The 19,402-nt window shown below is 34.2% G+C and overlaps 2 protein-coding genes, 1 long non-coding RNA gene and 1 other non-coding gene across 8 annotated transcripts; all 4 read right to left on the bottom strand.

Moving 5' to 3' along the window:
* Positions 1 to 283: 283 nt before the first annotated feature.
* On the bottom strand, positions 284 to 6,732 carry LOC107963750 (bifunctional D-cysteine desulfhydrase/1-aminocyclopropane-1-carboxylate deaminase, mitochondrial). Its single transcript, XM_041096390.1, is given in 11 exon segments — positions 284 to 779; positions 1,309 to 1,406; positions 2,596 to 2,709; positions 2,791 to 2,848; positions 3,418 to 3,510; positions 4,202 to 4,293; positions 4,791 to 4,901; positions 4,991 to 5,185; positions 5,265 to 5,330; positions 5,410 to 5,677; positions 6,537 to 6,732. Coding segments are annotated over 11 exon segments (1,410 nt in total). The 5' UTR covers positions 6,647 to 6,732; the 3' UTR covers positions 284 to 574.
* A 642-nt stretch (positions 6,733 to 7,374) lies between these two features.
* On the bottom strand, positions 7,375 to 8,425 carry LOC121218709 (uncharacterized). The gene is made up of 2 exons (XR_005915206.1): positions 7,838 to 8,425; positions 7,375 to 7,580 (listed from the first exon to the last, which is right to left on the bottom strand). It is a non-coding gene; the product is annotated as an uncharacterized lncRNA (long non-coding RNA).
* A 1,174-nt stretch (positions 8,426 to 9,599) lies between these two features.
* Positions 9,600 to 15,833, bottom strand: LOC107963752 (uncharacterized). Of its 5 annotated transcripts, XM_041096392.1 has the most exons (5): positions 14,358 to 15,833; positions 12,715 to 12,877; positions 11,457 to 12,635; positions 10,901 to 11,235; positions 10,522 to 10,572 (listed from the first exon to the last, which is right to left on the bottom strand). In XM_041096392.1, the coding sequence occupies exons 1-3, from the start codon at positions 14,384 to 14,386 to the stop codon at positions 12,282 to 12,284; spliced, it is 546 nt and encodes a 181-aa protein (XP_040952326.1). In that variant the 5' UTR covers positions 14,387 to 15,833; the 3' UTR covers positions 10,522 to 10,572; positions 10,901 to 11,235; positions 11,457 to 12,281. The 5 variants fall into 5 exon arrangements, with proteins under 5 accessions (XP_040952327.1, XP_040952326.1, XP_040952325.1 ...); XM_041096393.1 differs by lacking the exons at positions 10,522 to 10,572; positions 10,901 to 11,235 and adding an exon at positions 9,600 to 10,076; XM_041096391.1 differs by having other exon boundaries at positions 10,901 to 12,635.
* LOC121218982 (small nucleolar RNA snoR103) lies at positions 14,307 to 14,412 on the bottom strand. The gene has a single exon (XR_005915463.1). It is a non-coding gene; the product is annotated as a small nucleolar RNA snoR103 (small nucleolar RNA).
* Positions 15,834 to 19,402: the final 3,569 nt, after the last annotated feature.

Here is a 19,402-nt window from a genome sequence, read left to right as displayed (position 1 = left end):
GAAGCTCTCAATTAGCTGCTTTTGATATTAACTTCTTGATCGACCATTACTGAGTGGTCAACAAACTTCAACTTTACCCCAACCGAAAGTTACGTTTCAATTCTAGCAAAGGGAATCAATTATAGGAATCTAAGGTCTTCCCACGGTAGATTATACCTTCCCTTTTATTGTCAATAAATCAAATATTAAACCAATTAATCCAACATGACTTCTCAAATCATGTGTCAAAGGAATGTAGCCTCTTTTTTTTTTTACTTAAAACTCCGACAGGAAAAGGTTCACATTACGAGACAGAGCAGATGCATCAGAGCCTCTATTGATGATTTTCAGTATTTACATAAGACATGAAAAAGACTACCACCCACACTTCAACTTAGTATCCTTGTATATCTGAAAATGAAATATTAAATCCCATCTTCAAAATAAATAAGTTTGGGGCCATAAAAATTACAGTGGATGTTCCTTGATGTATGTATGTATTTATGTATGTATGTAGTCATACATTTGCCACACACCAAATCTGGACAACCGGTGTCTATTAAACAGAACAGTGTAAGATGTCACACTGCTCTCTTTAGAACATTTTCCCGATACGCTCTTTCCTAGGAATAGATTCATTGACATCCATTCGCTGCCAGTTCCCCACCAAGGGGGCCATTTGGTCAACCTTGTCAAACAACCCAAGGAGTCCACCTGTGTGTACAAAGAGGACCTTTCTCCCCTCCCACTTTTTTGGATTCTCAGCCATATCTTTCATCATCCCATAAGCAGCTTTCCCACTAAGCACAAAAAAAAAAAAAAAAAAACGACTCAAAAGAAATCTTCCTTTCCAAAATAGAACCTGTAGATAACTCTAGGTCTAAGAAAATGCTAGGTTCTGTAGAACAAAAAAAAAAGAAATTGCTAGGTTCTAATTGCACCATGCTAATTATTGAACATGTAATTCAAATCTCATTGGAAGATAAGTTAGATTACGCCAGCCAATTTCATCAAGAAATATACTTTATGGCTGAAGGTTTTTAAGTAAAACATGCTCTACTTTACTGTGAAAATCACGACACTAATTTCAACCAAGTTAAACTTTTTGTTGCCATATGCATGTATAAGGCATGTGACCAAAAGTATAAAACCTGAATATCATAGCAACATCTTAGCCACATGGGTAAAGATACCAACAAAAGACATGGTTTTCCTCTTTCGTTGACATTAGCTCAATAACTATGAGAAGATTCTAGTTTTCCTCTAAAAAAAACTCATACGAAGAAGGAAGAAAATTAAAATTGCCAATAGTAAAGATAACTTTTATACCTGTATACAGGGTCAAGAACAACACCCGTTGCAGCAGCAACTTCCTTCACAAATTTAAGCTCCTCAGAAGTGTTAATTGCATAATCCAGTCATTTAGCCTGTAAAGAGTTTTTACAACATTATACATATTCCATCCAATAAATTACAGCATGTTCATGGCATCTGTCATGTTATCAGAAAATTTAAACTTTAGCTACAAGAATTTCTCTCCATCTTATGCATATAATAAACCAAATAGGTATAGGCTACAAATTAGACGTTGACCAGAATGACCGGCACAACTGTCCGAACTCAACCTAACCTGATTTCACACCAAAGTAAAAAAGCTAAACCACCTGAGGTGTACCCAAAACCTAACCTGAAACTTACAAGGAAAATATCCTTCAGCCAATATGAGAGACACATCAAGAATTCAACAATGAAAGCATTTCCTGATTGTCTCCCATAGGATATTAACTTCATATGATTTATCACAACATTTGCAAGTTGATTTATCATTATCTTTCCTTATTACCAAGTTTTCATGCAACTTGATTAGTCCAAGTAGTGTCTATATAGTAGACTTCATCTCCAAGATTAGTTTGTATATCTAAATATGGGAGTATATGCCATTCACGGTTAACCTTTCATTTAAATTTCACTCTAGTCCCTGATGTTTGTGTTGTCTCCTTTGGTCCCCAACCTTTAAAGTGGTTGTCTTCTTGCTTTTCCTAAAATAATTTTATTAACACTAATGTAACATCCATATTGTAGCTCACAATGTGTTTGCATTCCATTGGTAAGCCGCATGGTCAATTTTATAAATTATGAATAGAAAGATGTGACAAAAGGACTAAAATGAAACATTTTAAAAGCTTAAGACCCAGAAACTTCAAATTTCAACTATAAAGAATTATGCTACTTATACTAGTTTGCTGTTGAGATTTAGATCCTTAAACAAATAAGGTCTTAAGCCTATTCCAGAAACTTGATATTTCTGAAGCATGGAAATTAGCAAACAAATCTAAACAAAACAAATAATATGTCTACACTTACAACAGACACAAAACATAGAGTAATGTAGGGAAACTACAAAAAGCTGAGTGATGAACAAAACAAATACAAGGCATTAAAACTTTCTCCACGATAGGTATGAGGGCTTGTAAAAAAGAACCAACATAAAATGAAGAATTCATTCAACATCATCAGAGCATGCATGTTAAATTTACCGCACAGGTAAGAAGTATCATTTATTATATCTTAAAGGAGAAAAAATGTCAAAAATCCAAGGGACATGTTAAATCTCACATTTATAATGCTGACAATATCACGTGCATTAACACCTGCTTGAAGTCCATCAATCAAGTCTTGAACAAAGTCATAGAAGTAATCAGGATCATAACAAACGCAAAATGCATGAACCTAAGTTGTCAGTAAAACATCATAAAAATCAGTTTGCCTATGCAGAAATGTATGTGTTAATATATAAATAAGAATACACACTTTTGCCTTCAAGGCTCCAAGCCATGATCCCAATGAAAGACCAGCAATGGTACCGCCACTAAAAATCAATAATACAAAAAATTGTCACTCAACATTGCTTTTGTCTATAGCCTGGATCCAAACTCAGATGTTAGTCAACATAAAACCTAAATTAATTAAAGATCACAAGTCTAATAAAACTTCAACGCACTTACGACCACGCCTCTCCAAAATGGACCCCTGACTTAAATTCCTTTAGCACTAAATAAAAAGGAATACTATATGGTAAGGAAGTAAAAAAAGTCAGACATCACCGCTGCAAGAACAAACAAATCAACTAAAAAAAGGTCTTAAACTGTAAAAGAAATAAACCAATTTTGATGAATGAAAACTAAATGTACCCAAAAACATAATTGACAATAGCTTCAATTATTGTACAGTTACACTCCCATAGTTTTAACGCTTTAGTAATGTTCAGATATCGGATTCACTATTACCATAAACACAAATTAACTAAAAATGTTAATGAGGCATCAAAGTTTCCGATTGAAGAAAGGTTCTGTTTATTTCTTGTAATGCTAAGTATTGCCAAAGATCAAATCTGAAAAGTCATTCATTGACAATGAAAATATTTGAGTAGAATAGAACCTGCCACATGCTACAACAATATCGTCAAATTTTACTCTGTTGCTTCTTATCTGAAGTTGCTCCTCAATTTCCCTCATTGCCTCAATATATCCCCTAAAGATAGAAAATTTGTTAAATGTTCGTATTGGATTTAGAAAAGGAATAAATACTTCAAAAGTTTAGCAAACATTGACAAGGATCTTAACACTGCTTGAGTAAAGGATCTTAAGTTCTTTCAATCTGAATGATCCAAACATGTATCTTGGTATTAGAGCAATCAACTTCAAGACCAAAGAAACAGTTCCATACCAAACAAGTACAAGCTTTGTAAAACATTTGGAGAGAAATTTTACCCAGTTCAATGAAAAATGAAAACAATTTGGTATTACAGCAACAAGTGGACCTTATCAATTTAATTAAAGTTTCAATGATCATGCATATAATAAAATTTTTTGTTTGCACAAATGAACCTTAACCCATGGTCCATTGAGTGCTAATTAAATTAATTGAAGTTGTTAGGGATTTCAGGCAGTTTTTAGTGTATATTTATAGTCTTGCTCCAAAGTTATTATTTTAGAGAATATAGTCCATATAAAACAAGTTATCATTTAAAAAAGAAAAACTGAAAATACCAATGACCAAAAACAAAAAGCTTTTCTCATGTTATGCACCTATAGCATAAAGTTTGAAAGAAAAATTAGTTTGTAAGAGAACAGATACTGATTTTCTGCAGCTTTCAAAGCAAATTGTTCAACTAAGATGACATGTGACAGAAAAGAGAGAATAAACTATAGCAGAAGCTCACCAGGTACCCAGGGAGTTTGATCCACCAACAGGAATAACATAAGGCCTCCGGCCTTCCTTTAGCAACTGTTCTTTCAAAACATTAGTAAGGGCCTAACCAAAATTTCAAATAGGCAGAATTAGAATACCACATAATGCATTACAGCATTAGCGCATAAGAATTATCAATTCAATCATATAGCTGATGGATCCTGCAATGTAAAAGCAGGATCATTGGTGATATGTATCTCAGAAACATTCTCAAGAAATCATTAACAAACTCTTATTTCAGCCATCTAATGAAGCAACCCCAAAATCGAATCTGCTAGTCAACTCAAAATCCATGTCTAAGGTCAAAGTATCTAAAAATAATTGAAAACGAGCAAAGAGTCATATTATAATAGATGCATTATTACATATCCCCCACTCGGTAATAAATGAAAACCGGAATACATTTATAAAACAATTAATGTGTTAGCAAATAGCTTTTCTGTTCCTCGCAATCCAAATGCAAATTAGCATCAGCTTTATGGCAATTACTAATTAGGTTCAGCACTACAATAAGTATAGTTAGCAAATAAAATATGGCAATGAGAAAGTCAGAAACTAACAACACTCCCTATTTTTGCATATTCTTCTTTTGAAATAAGTTGAATATGAGCGCCCATAAAACGCTCCACCAGCAGATTTCCAGTCAATCCGGGATCTTTATCAACAAGAAGCTGCAACAGGAAACTGGTTAAGCAAAAGAAAAATCGTAGCAGGAGAAACAAATAATATTAGAAAGGTAAAAGAAAAGAAACAGTAGAACCTTAGAGGTGAAGAGTATGAGATAGGAGTCTAGATTCAAATACTTAGCAGCGACAGCAGTGGCGCGGCAGTGGTTGCTTTGGATGCCGCCGATTGTAATGATGCAATCAGCACCCTGTGCCACTGCTTCCGCCAATAAGAACTCCAATTTCCTGACTTTGTTACCGCTCAATTGCATACCTGAAAGATCTTCACGCTGCATGCACTAAGATCGTGAGTACCAAAGAGCAAACAAATATTAAATTAAAGAAAAAGAGAGAGAGAGCAAAAATTACCTTCAACCAAACTTCCGTGTTTTGGGGCAAATTAGGCAGATTCCACTTGTGAATTGGAGTTGGAAGCTGAAAAAGCGAAGGAATAAGATTAGGGTGTTTCGCAGAGGCAATGAAAATGAATGAAAGGTAGAGATAGAGTAGTTACATGGGCGAGGGAGAAGACATGGGAAGGGATTGGTTTGAGATGGGAGGCCCAAGTAGGAGGAGAGTAGGGCTTCTTGCTGAGGAAATCATCAAAGCTTAAGCCCTTAGCTTTGGAGGTGTCGTCGTTGGTTTCCATTGCGCGAGAGGGAGAGCAACAGACTCTGCTGGGTTTGGATTTTCCAAACACTGTAATAGACTGGTTGAAAACAGGCAGATGTAATGGCGATGGATTTGCACTCAGCCTAGCTGTAGCTGACCACAACATTGCACTAATGTCCACAACATTTCACTAATGTCCTTTTGCTATGATGTAGAAATACTACGACACACAGGCCTTTAATAAATTGCAATCGAGGATAAGGGTGTGAAAAATTTGTGTAAAACGAAAAAATTCGTTTAACCGACCGAATTCGGTTAATCGGTCGGTTAATCGAATTTTTTGATCGGGAGTTAGATTAATTATTTTTTAATTTTTCGGTTAATAGTTAATTCGGTTCGAAATCAGTCGGTTAACCGAATTTTTTCGGTTTAATCGAAAAAATTAATAAATAAAATTATAATATATAAATAGGCCTACTATTCACTTAAACTCAATCCAAACTCAAGTATTCAATTCAACCCAATTACCCAACACATCCCAATTATAAAAATTACAAATAATTTAAAAAATAAAAATAAAATTCTATAAACTAAAATTAAAACTAAAGTATAAAAGTTTAAAAATAATTTAATTATGTATGATTCAATTAGGTTAATTCGATTAATTCAAGTAATTCGAGTAATTCGATTAATTCGGATAATTCGGATAATTCGGGTAATTCGGGTAATTTTTAACCAAAAATAAAAAAACATATAATTTTTTGTTAATGCGGTTAACCGACGAATTAACCAAAAAAATTTCGGTTCGGTTAATTTTTTTGAAAAAATTTCGGTTCGGTTAACGATTAAAAATTTTAAAATGTCAGTTAATTCGGTTAATGCTATTTTGGGTCGGTTAACCGAATGAACACCCCTAATTCCAAACCAAAAGTTGTGTAAAAACGATAATGGCAAAGATTCAAATGAGAAGAATCTTTAGGAGAAGAGAAATAAGGAGTCGAACTGTGAAACAAAGGCACAAATTCTTACCCGGGAGTCGATCTGAGCCAAAACCCAACAAACGAAGATAGAAAGAAACGGTGGAGTTTTATTGCCGGAGATATATCAGGAGGAGAGAGATTGAAATCGAGGTTATTCATAAATCCTATAACAAAGGAGAGAGAAGCTTCATTTCTTAGTGGCTGGCTTCCTTATTTTCTTCCCCTCATTCAGACGGTCCATTCGGTTTGTTGAATTAAAGTCAGGCTTGTTGGATTTATTATAAAAAAGCCCATTTCAATTAAAAAGAAACCTCATTCTCAATTCTTTTTTAATAATTGACAAGGTTAATAAATTTTGGGTATATATTTTGGTCCCTGAAATCACTATTCGATGTAGTCCAAAACCCAATAATCCAAAACCTAAGAGATCCAAAGCCCCAAACACTGAAACAAATGCCCAAAAACACCAGCTCAACCCTAAACCCAAGCTCCAAGCCAGTATAACCCTAGAATTGGATATCCCAAGCCGAGATATCCATTTCTAGGGATATCCCTGGCTGGAATAACCACGTCAGGTAACCCGGTCTAAACACGTTAAAAATCTGAACCGGCCACTAAAATTGCTGAACCGGACACCAACAATACTGAACCGGGACGAGAAATGATGGGGATAATCTTGGAATAGCTTATCCCGATACGGGATATGACGAGGATATCCCTCGATCGGAATAAGAATGAAAATAAATTCAGGGCTTATTAAAGAAACCAATTTTATAATAAGTACGATAACTTTTCTTTCAAATTTATAACAAAAAATCTTTTAAAATTTATTCAATAATGCTTATAGATAATAAATATATTCTCCGTAAATATTTAAAAACTCAGTATGATTTAATTAGTGCTTTCTTATTCCTGAACAAATATAATACAGCTTTAACCGCTTTAAATACACTGAAACGATTTTGAAGAACCGAATTATCGCACACTTTTAACAACTTTCATAGTATGATGCCTCTCATATATAATAATCAAATCTCCACCTCTAATGCAGCGATTGAAAGACATCTTCGTCAAGAAATCCATAAGCAACATCCTTAAAAGAAGAAAAACACATTCAATTGAATACATAGATGATGTTGGACTAATATGCAATTTATGTACCAAAATTTACTCCCAAAACGAAAATATTTACCTCATATCCAAAGTTCTATTAAGAATAAACTATCACCTAGAATACCAGGGAGACCCAAATTCATTAAAATATATGTATGTATCTAAATAGGAAAAGAATGTAAGATGAATGATTTAATCAATAGTTTAAGGTAGAAAATTGAGAAAAAAAAGACTTACCCAGAAGTACTTCTGAATTAGATAGCAATATTTTCCAGATGCATGGAAGCAGCTAAAAACCCTCGGTTTTATTAAACTTCCATTGTTAACCAAATAGGGTTTTGAATATAAGGCTAGGTAACACAGATGAATATAACTCTATCTTCAACCAAAATCTGAGTATTTCACCACATGGATATATCAATAATCACACAAAACTTCCCATTCAGCTGATATACAGACATACCATGGGTCTACCTAAAGCTTCCAATCAAAATCCATTTGCAAATCTTACCCAACAGAACACGAACAATCCCAACTATTTTAAAGAAAATATACCCAATCCTTACTGATGAATACAACCACCTAGCAGTATGAAAAAGAAAACATATATGCATACACGAATCATGACAATCTCCACCGTATGTGATCATGAAACCCAAATCGACAAAAAACTTCGCAATTAGCAAATCGGTTGAAATTATCCAATTCTTCAATTACTATCAATATTAACAAGCACCCCAATTAGATTATTATTTTTTAAAAAACTAATGTACAGATTTTTTGAGAAAACTAAGAAACAAAATGTCACAACTCACTACGAATTAAAAAGACATGTTATTACCATCCAGAAAAAACCACCAAATAAACTCTACAGATGCAGTAAACAATTTACATACGGATGCTTTTTGTTTAGGCAATTAGTATTCTGCTAAGCAAAGATTTAAAAGAAATAGACAATAACACAAAAGCTATAATATTAAACAGAGGGAAACAAACAATCCAAAAATAAAGAACAACGTATAGTAGACTATAAACAAACAAAAAAGAAGAACAAGACCGACATCTATAGATTTGAAAGACGGAACGAAACAGTGATTTCTAAAGCTGAAAACCAAAAACCCTAAGAAAAACCCACTGAAATACAAGTAAAGAAGCATGGATCTGAAACTAAAACAGAGATTGATACCTGAAATGAGTCTCGATGCTTGCACAAGCAAAAATTTATCCTTGGGCAATAATCAGCATATTCTGTACATCTGACGATAGTATCCCACGCACTCTAAAATAATTGCCTTCACTATTTTAAGATTGTCACGTACCACCTATGGCACACAGATAGAAAACAAAAGTCTCTAATTGATCGTATTACGATAAATATTCAACCTCCAACAACATATACCACAAAGAGACCAATTGTTCCACTGTAAGCAAAATGAAAAGAAAGCAAACAAAGCAGAATACCGCAAGCAAAAATCCTCTTCAAGCATCATTAAAAATTAGGACAACATGAACCTTTCAAATGTGACCAAACAACCTTCCTGCTACAGCACTCTTTCAACAAAGTTCTTGCAGTACTAAAATGCAAAAGTAACAACTCAATTAAGTTTTAAGAACCCTTAAAAACAGTCCAGTTTAGAAATCAGATCACGGCTTAGGCAAATTGGATTTTAATTGCTAATTAAGCAAAGAGCCCCAACATATAGAGATGCGAAATGCTTTATCCTACAAGAGCACTCACTAATAATGAGGGATTAAATCCCTCTCTTATAACAAATGAAACTAAACCGTACTAAAATGCCCCTATAGAAAAATGAGCCTGAAAAATGAGCCTAAGTCAAAATTAAAGCAAAAGTGAGACGCATAAAAACAAAATAATTAAAAGAAAAAAAGAAGGTACTTGCAACAGCAAAATACACAAACACAAAGGTCATATGCATTGGAGCCTCTGGTAGTGTAAATAAATTCATAAATTCATAAACTTTCAGGAAAAATATAGAGATAACATAATTGGAGGGATCTGCATTCATCAATTTTATTAGGCATAATACAAAATTTTATTACCATAACAAATTGCACAAAAGAAAAAAAAAATCAAAGTCATTCACAATTATAGAGCCCTAAACCCTAGCCAGATTTCACTGTGTCGATGGAGTTGGAGGTTTCCATGTGGTAGTCAGGAAAACCATCTACCATGATCTCACAAATATTTTCAATCTCCTTGCTCCGACACGGTTGCTTAGGACTCAAGGCAGATGAGTAGCAATGAAGGCAATTCCTTTTTCTAATTCAGCCCGTGAGGCATTTTGACAGTCCCTCATATCATGTACTCTTGAAGGAGGATGTCAGACAAGTTTTTCCCACATTGACGAAAACGAATTTGCAGTCCTGGCCAAAGTGCTGTCGGACATAACTTCCGCTGTATTTAGCGTCTCATGAGACTGATTCTGCTGTTTTTCCACTCTCTAGAACATCGATTCTGTAGCTCCAACATGGTGAAGTTAGTTAGTCACTAATAATAGGGTATATAATACTTGTATGTAAGCATCACAGCTAGGGTCAGCGTTCATCATTCGAATCAGGACAAATAATTATTTAATGGTCCATGTTACTGATGATCGGGTGGGAGCATCGGATTCAGCATGGGGAAGGGAGGGGAGGCAAGGTTATAGATACCAAAATCAATAAAATTATAAGTTAATTCATGGTAAAATTATCGTTTGACTCTCAAAATAATAAATTTTGATTTAATCATTCTAAAAAATATGAAGATATAAACTAATATAATTATGAAATTGTATTGTAGCTCTTACAAAAATGTGTAACTTAGCCTCAATCCCAAAAAAAAATTATGGTTTCGCCCCTAGGATCCAGAAATGTGTCCATTATAGATATGTTAAATCATTTTCAAGTTTAGAAATTACCTGACTTCTTGCCAAAAGAATTGTCACAATCCTCATAGTGGCATCCTTAACCTAAAAATAAATGAAGAATGTTTGTGCAGTCGGATTGATTAAAGGTAATTAAGTTCATATACTATATCATCTTCACAAGTTGACTTTTCATCCGAAAAGGAAATAAGATGACAACCATCTGTTAAAGACAAACTTGAGTGCTGTCAGTTTATGTCTAACACTGATTTGTTCAATAATTTAAAGAGTTTTTTTTATATACTTGGAGAGTCATATAACATATCTATGTCCAGGTGTATATTACACATGGATCTTGAATACAAGTTCTTAAAAATAAAAATGGAAATTGGGAGCCACATAAGTAACATGGAGCTAAAAAGTTAAAACATACCCAATAGCACTCGCAATACTATTTTAGGCATTTTGACCTCTTGCATTTGCATCCACTTTTGTGCTTGGCTGATGGCGTGTTCATCTTGTCAAACACTTAAGAAATTATACAAATTTAAAGGGAAAAAATGTAGGATTATAGAATTTATAATTACAGTAACATTAGGGGTATCATTAGGTGGGTTAACAATAGGTGGAGCAAATGCGAGAGGGTTACGCAATTCAATTTGATGTCGAATATCAAGAACAATATCTTCATAATCTGGCTTGTTCAAATAGTTATCACATGGACAATAATCCTTGCAGTAAATCCCTACTGCAAAGCACTCACAATAACTGCCAATCACAACAAACAACAAAACTTAACAGATGTTCCAAACATTTTCAGTTTTTTTTAGCACCCTCTGAACATTCAGGGTATGATGTTCCAAATATCTTCTAAATACATGAAGAAAACTTAAAAGAAAATGAAACATACCGATCTCAATTATGTGCTTAAACAAAGTACGAGTAACATATTACTCAAGTGAAATGTTCTGTCTCGCATGTGAACTTACAGTTTCAAACATCTGGATCTTCTACAGTTGCAGTGTTTACAGGCTTCAGTCTCATCTGGGAATGTTTCTCTATTCCTGAATTCAATAAATCCCAATGTGAAACTTGCCTCTCCCCTTTTGAGCTATCTTGGGATTAGGATAGTTGGTCAACCCTGTCAGCAAATTTTTCATAAGGGATTCTGAGCTGGTGAAAACATTACACTTTCTGAGAATCCTCCATATTTTCTGGTACACAAAGTCCATGGTGACCGCTATCAACATGATCACCAACTCTCCTAGCTGATGAGATCAAGGGATCATGGTTTAATGGTCGAACTCCATGGTGATCATTATTAACATGATCACCGACTCTCCCAGTTGGTGAGATCAAGGGATCATGGTTTAATGGTAGAAAATGAGATGGGAGCTGAATTAACATGGCCTGATTTCCACCAAGGGAAGAGGGCCGAGAATCTAAACCTTGACACACACGTTTCATAAAGTCATTAGATTCAACATGTTCCCAGATGTTAGATAAAAATTCCATCTTATCCAACCTTTCATCATCGGAAATCTCAACTATGCCATCATTTGTATTATCATTAGTTTTTCCAGTGGTCACTTCTGAGGCATTAAAATAAGCACCATGTAGTTCATCATGTTGAGCCCAGTATTCACCATGTTTGATCAGAGAATCATCTTGGTTGCGACCATTTGAACTTGACCCACCAATTTCATCTCTATCTGTGTCCGAATCATTGAAGGTTAAGGGAGAATATAAGCTTATAGAAGAAGAATTTGGGGAAAGTTATCGATGTTCAAGTGTCTCGAAGTTGTCATCACGGTTCAATATTGTAAGACTTGGAGGAGAAACATGATATGCCCTAAATGAACCCAAACTATTAGCTCTGCGAAGCTAATGTTACCCGAAAAGAAGCTAAAGCCAGAGAGGCAGCGAGAAGGAGAGTGATGCACTGTTGTGGTGGCTCTGCCAGAGCTGCTACCACTTCTCGAGGCATCTATATCTACACCATTGGAAGATATGCATGACAGTGGCATTTCATAATCAGATGCCGATTCAGCTTTAACCTTTCTGAAACATTCTCTTTTCACTTGATCCAACTCAGATTCCCGTTCTCTCATGTTCTGGTTGGTGAAATTAGAGTCGTTGTCTTTATTATGGTGATCAACAACAACCACCTGAAGAAGCGAACTTCTTATTCAAGGAAGAAGAAGAAGAAGAGAGAGGGGAAAAAATGAGATAAGAATGGAGAAAGACCTGACGGTCAAAGTGGGAGTCAGCAGATCCAGAAGGCGCTCCCAGGCGAGAGGATTGGAAAACTCCATTCTTTCCAATAGATCTTCCCTTCCTCCCACCACTCGACGAAGAAGCTCCTCCCCTGCAAAAACCCTTGCTTCCACCGTATCCCTTCAGTTCTAACCTAAACACACACAAAAATAAGCCTAAATTACGTCATTGCTTGAAAAATGCATGCATATTATTTACAAATTACAAGCAGAGTAGAACTTTGATATACTACTACTGGGCACCTACTTGCAGATGTATTCAGATTTCAGATCAGATCTGGACCATGGATTGGTTGTGCTTGTGTCTTGAAAGAGTTTTAAATAAACTTAACAGATCTTTCAAAAAAAAATTAAACTTAGGGTCTGTTTGATAGGCACTAAAATGTTTTCAGAAAAATGATTTTTGAAAAATATTTTACTTTTCTGTAAAATAATTTATTGGAAAATATTTTCTAGTGTTTGATTGAATCTGTGTAAAATATTTTCTGCTGTTTGACAGATTTCCTGAAAATATTTTCCGGAAAAGTTGTTTTTTACATATATTAATATATATTAATAAATTTTTATATTTTAAATTGTTTTTACATATATTGCAATGATTTATTTATAATAATACTCAATAATAAGCTATAATATTGATCGTTATAAATTGAAAAAATATTATCCACAATGAGTACTAGTAAGAATATTGAATAATTATAAATTGCTTCGAAACCATAATGAGTACTAAAAAGAATATTATCCAAATACATAATTAGTAGTACACCACATAGTAACAACATTGTCCAAGTGCATAATATTACACCACATAAAAGTATCAATATCTTCAACCCTAAACCAACTACCAATGAACTAACAAAACGAGACTGAATTAGGAGTTGACAAAAGTCTAAACATGACAGTGTCAGAAATTTTTCCAACCATAATCATTCTTATAGAAGAACTACAATAATCTGTATTAGTATTTGACGATTATTAGAATGACAGCTCCTTCCATTCCAAAGGAAGCAATGTGTAAGAATCAAGAAACCTTCCATAAAAGATATATCAGATAACAAAGCAATGTTCTAAAAACGGGCACATCAAATTAAAAAGCAAGATTAACCAAATCTATTGGGAATTTGAAATTACTATTTATAACCTAGACAAGATAATATGTTCACAAACATGATTCATCAGGATCATCATTTAAAAAAGACATGAACAACCTCCATACATTGCAACAGTTGTTCATGTTTATACAAAACATGCTCATGAACTTCAAACAAACAGAAATAGAAAACTTATATTAGTAAGAACACATAAAAAAATGAATCAAATTATGGACCCCAAGGCAATATACAACTCTTTGAAAAATAAAACAGTAATGCTAGAAACATAGTCTATTTATTGTAGAAAGCCAAAAAGAACTCAATTTGCTCCAAAGGAAAATATCAGCACTGCATGCAATTCTATGTCATAAAAACTTTAAACCAAGATTGAAACAGATGCATTCTTCACTAAATTTACAATCTTTCATTTGTAAATTTGTTTAATGAACTTATTGAAACCTTTAATGTAATGTAATGTAACGCAGGTTCTTTATGGGCATAAATGTACTAATGGCTCACCCACCTAAAGCCTGCATATTGATATTTGTCCATGTTTACAGCAGCTACACAGACTTGAGTGCTCTGCCAAGAATTAGGACAACTAAAGAACCCATTAAAATTAGTTCTTCCATTTAACAATCACTTAAACCCTATTACCTGCATTAGAAAAAAAACATTCTTCACTCAAAGGAAAAGGCAATGAGAGATGGATAACAAATGAGTTTATTTTTTATAAACACATGTCTGAAAATCACCCCTTTTTGGCACAAACTCAAACAAAGGTATAGTTTCAGCATACAAAGGCAAATGCATGTGAAGATAAAAAGTTAGGGTTTTTATTGAAGCTTTTGAAAGACGGTGACACCTCAATTGATTTTGTGATTGTAATTTAAAGGTCCATAATTTAGCCTCGACTAGCCCAGTTCCGGATTTGCCAACTTGTACCAAAGTTTCTTAAGGAAATCAAATGCATCTCTTTCCTTCTAAGGTTCTGAAATTTTACAAGTTTATTGACAGATAAATCCCTGAAATGCAACTAGACAGTAAAATCAGACTCAAGTGATAAAAAAAATGCCAAAGATGAAGGTCTCAATACACGACAAAGTTGAAGCCTTTAAAATCACCAGGTTGGATGTTTTGCCAGAATCAATCAACTGACCTTACGAATATCACACTTCTCCAGGGTCATTTGTTCAATATACCACACAGTGCACAATGAAAAACAACATTCATCAAGACGCACAATAAAACCTTGCAGATGGAGAATCAAATGAGATATTCCAAATAAGGAATCTTTCTAAATGACTTGGAGATAAAGAATAAGTGATATTTCAGAAATATATCCAACCATAATCCATTCATTCATTCATTCTTACAGAAGAACCACAATTTTCCTTTCCATTTTGCAGGCAGAGATGAAGAAGCCAAACATTTTCTTTCTCTTAAAAAGAATCATCCTTAGTAGCGAAAATTGAAAGAGAAGAGGTGAACCGGCACGCTAACGAGGCAAGCAAAGAGAAGAGGTGAACTAGCAGAGAAGATGAGGCAGAGATGATGATGCTGCAATCGATAGGGTGAAGAGAAGAGCTGTGGAAAGGGTGAAGAGAGGAACAGTGGAAAGGGTGAAGAGAGGAGCTGTGGAACTGGTTTCAAGGGTGAATAGATGAGCTGTGGAAAATGTCTTACCGATCTCTAAGGGGTAAGACATTTTTCGGAAGGATGAGAGGATTTTACCCGTGGAATTGATTTTCCAAAAGGAAATATTTTCCTCCAATTAAACACTAGAAAATGGGGAAAACCAATTCCGGAAAATATTTTCTCCTATCAAATAGACCCTTAATAGAAATCCATTTTCCCAACCGGGTTGAATTCGGGAGCTCGAAGAACGAAGTAAACAAAAAAAAACCCATTAATGACTGCGCGCGTACGCAGAAAATAAATAATATTTTATTGAGTTGAAGAGATTGTTGTTAAATTTTTTTATCAAATTAATTACAAGTAATTACTAATTTAATTGAGATGAAAATTATTAATGAATATTTCAATAAAATGATATTTAAGTTATATCTAAATTAACAAATAAAATTACTAAACTAACTTTCTTCCCTTTTACTAGAATTAATGCAAATAGATTCAAACAATGGTAGAATGATTCATGAAAAATTGTTTCATAAATTAATTGTTTTATTGCGCACGCACAGCCTGTCAAATGCTCACACCTTCCCTATATGTAACCATACTCCTAAACCCATATTTGGTAATAAGACTGAGTATTAGTTTTCAAGATTTTTCCTAGATTAGTTTTAATATTAGATAATAAGTGGTTAACTTACCTAGCTCAAATTGGTTAGTGGCTAGTCTACTCATTTAGTTTTTTGTGTCTAGCTTGTTTGGTTTCTCATCTAGCATGTTATGACAGGGGTTTTTGCCACGAGTGGCTTTGGTGAATTCTTTGATGAATGGGGCATATGGAATAAGACGCTTGTGAGACAAGTGTTTCTTCTATAGGAATCATATACAATTTTATCCATCCATTTACTCCACATTGACCCGATAGACATGTTAGTTTGGGAGCACTCCCCTAACAATATTTTATTCTTCAAAGCACAGCTAATCATTGCTCTTATTGAACTCTATATGTTATGGTCCACTTAGGGCTCTTTGGAAGGAAATATGAAAACTAAGCATGTTACTAAATGGTGAACTAAATGAGCCCTCGAGGACCAAAATACATTAGTAAAAGGTCGAGACTAAACCGGATACTCAGAAAATTTTTCATAAAATATCAAATTTTTTTTATGGTGCAAAAGACACACATCCATGTGGCCAAGTCGTGTGTCTGACACAAATTTTAAAATATAGGGGACACACGGCTATGTCACCTGGCTGTGTGTCACACACGGCTGAGATACACGCCCGTATCTCATCCCGTGTGGACGAAATTCCTCAGATTTTCTTATTTATTATGTTTGAAGGTCTAAGCATATTAATAAATTGTAGGACTAAGCATATTAAATCATATTAAATAAGAAAATTGTAGGACTAAGCATATTAAATCATATTAAATAAGAAAATCTGAGGAATTTATGGCAGGAGCGAAGAACTAAGCATGTTAAATCATATAAACCATGAATTAGATAGCACATCCATTAGGCAAAGTAAGATTCCATGCTTCATAACCCACAGAACTATAGGTTATCCAGATCACAGAGAAGATGAAGATTTCAGGAATTAATGTCTTCATTATATTTAAGAACTTTTCAAGATAAGTGATCACTAAAGGATACAGTGAGCATTGGAACTTGGAATCATCATTGTTTGTAGAAAAAGATTGCTTTTCACACAATCTTATAGAAGATATTCTTGATGGCATATGAAGTGGAGCAGCTGCAGGCCTCGAGACATACAGAGGTGTTTCATCACTCTCCACATCCCCTTTGGTGGAAGGCCAAACACGATCTGGAATTCGTGTGATCCCATAGTCAAAATGGCATTCACTTCCAACCTTTAAGAGTCTGCAAGAAAACCAAACTTCAAAAACTATAGCTAAATAGTATAAGTTCCTTTGCAATGCCATCGAAAGAAGCTAAACGTATGTCACAATAGCAACCAGTAGAAAATAACAAATCGACAAGACAAATGGTTAGAAATACAATGAAACAGACAGTGAACGGAACGGAAAAATGGAAATGAGAAAAAACAAGTGCACCTGCATGTATGTTGCAGTGGTAGGAGAATGCACCATGCATCACAACATGTAAAAGCTCCAATACAACAATAGGAAGGGATATGTAATGTTACATAGTAACGCCAAAAAGAATACCAGATCATTGGCAGAACGAAAAGATGAGCAAGACATGTAGAGGTTCCAATGTCGCAAAAAAATTGGAAAGGAGACCTAATTTTTATCGCACTTGACGGCAAATTGCAAGAAGTATGGCATGTTTAGGTCACCCAACCTTGACACATGAGCACTGGGAGAACTGACACAACCATTTCAAATTAGAGGTCATTACTCCAAACAGAGTAACAGATGACACACTTCAGCATATTGTATTTTGACACCAATAAATTTGATAAACACAAAGAAATGCCAACAAGTAATGCCCCATGTTAATAAATTGTAGATCCACCTTAAGTAGTAGAATTTATCGTACAATAATAAGAAATCGGAGACAACTTGTACTTGGAAGAGGATGCAGATACATCTATATCTATTTCCATCTCCATTTATACCTGCAGGGGCCACTATATTACCCGCTAGCAGAACTTCTGTTTCCATTTGACCCGCTAGTGTTTGGACATCAATTTGTTTGCTCCAAAGCACTATAAGGTATATTTCTTAATAAATTTTCATATGTTGCACCATATCTCCAAACCTGAAACAAATCTGAAATACTATAAAATACAATAACGAAAACTAAGTGATTATCAGTAAGAAATTTGGGAATAAAACTCTGATTTAAAGAATGAAAAATATTGCAAAAGAGATATGCGTGAGTATTACAGACAATATAAATTCATCAAATTTTGAGTTATCTCCTCCATTAATTAGTTTATTTTTGTCGTCTCCATCAGCAAAATCGAAATAAATAAAACAAAGATTAAGAGGAAGAGATCGATATGGTGATTACAATTGACTCCCAGCAATTCAATTCTAGTCCATAGGTTTCCCATAAGAGAAAACGAAACATTATCTCCCTCAAAAGGCAGAGATTTGGGAGTTGAATTGTAGCTTATTTTTTTAGAAAAAATTAAAGAAAACCCATCACCAAAGACCCTTCTAAAACAAAATTTGATTATTGCAAGAACAAAAACCAAATGATATTAACCTTGAAAAGAAAAATCTGCTAACCTAAAAGTGTATTGTTGTGATAAAAGAAGCAATTTTGAACGCATTTGCAGAGAAAGTGTGAAGGAGATTTTGGGAAGAATTTTCTTCATTTCTATTCGGCCATGGTCGTAATGGCCATTCAAAGCTTTCAATCTGAAAACTGAAACCATGACAAAAGCTAACTTAAAATGTTATTAAAACAAAGCATATATCTGAAACTATAAATAGAGACGCATAAAATAAAGGGGCATTATTTATTTTCAAAAATTACATTCTGGGATAGACTTTTTTTATTATTATTTATTTTCAAAAGAATAAATTTTGGAAATTGTTTCTGTTTTTTAAATGCCAGTAATAATGGTGTTTGCATTTATTGTTTATTGATATTTGAGGCTATTTTAAAGTTACTGTTGGGTTTCATAGAATTTGGGTATCAGTACTGCTTATACAACTGTCCATAAGATAAAGGCAATAAACTTAAAAACAAAGGGATATCCCTGGAATGGGATATACCAAAGCTGGGGTATCCTTCAATAAGATATCCACTAATCGGGATATCCCTGGAATGGCACATCCCTTGCTAGAATAAGTACGACAGGTAGCCCGGTCAAGACACGTAAAAAAATCTGAACCGAATATCAAAAATAATGAACCGAGACGGGATATGATGGGGATATTCTCAAAATAGCCTATCCCGAATCGAGATATGACGGAATATCCCCCGAGCAGAATAA

The sequence above is a fragment of the Gossypium hirsutum genome, chromosome D06, assembly GCF_007990345.1.
Source record: "Gossypium hirsutum isolate 1008001.06 chromosome D06, Gossypium_hirsutum_v2.1, whole genome shotgun sequence".
Lineage (NCBI taxonomy): Eukaryota > Viridiplantae > Streptophyta > Magnoliopsida > Malvales > Malvaceae > Gossypium > Gossypium hirsutum.
The sequence above is the reverse complement of the archived record's forward strand: the minus strand, read 5'-3'. Positions and strand labels throughout refer to the sequence as shown.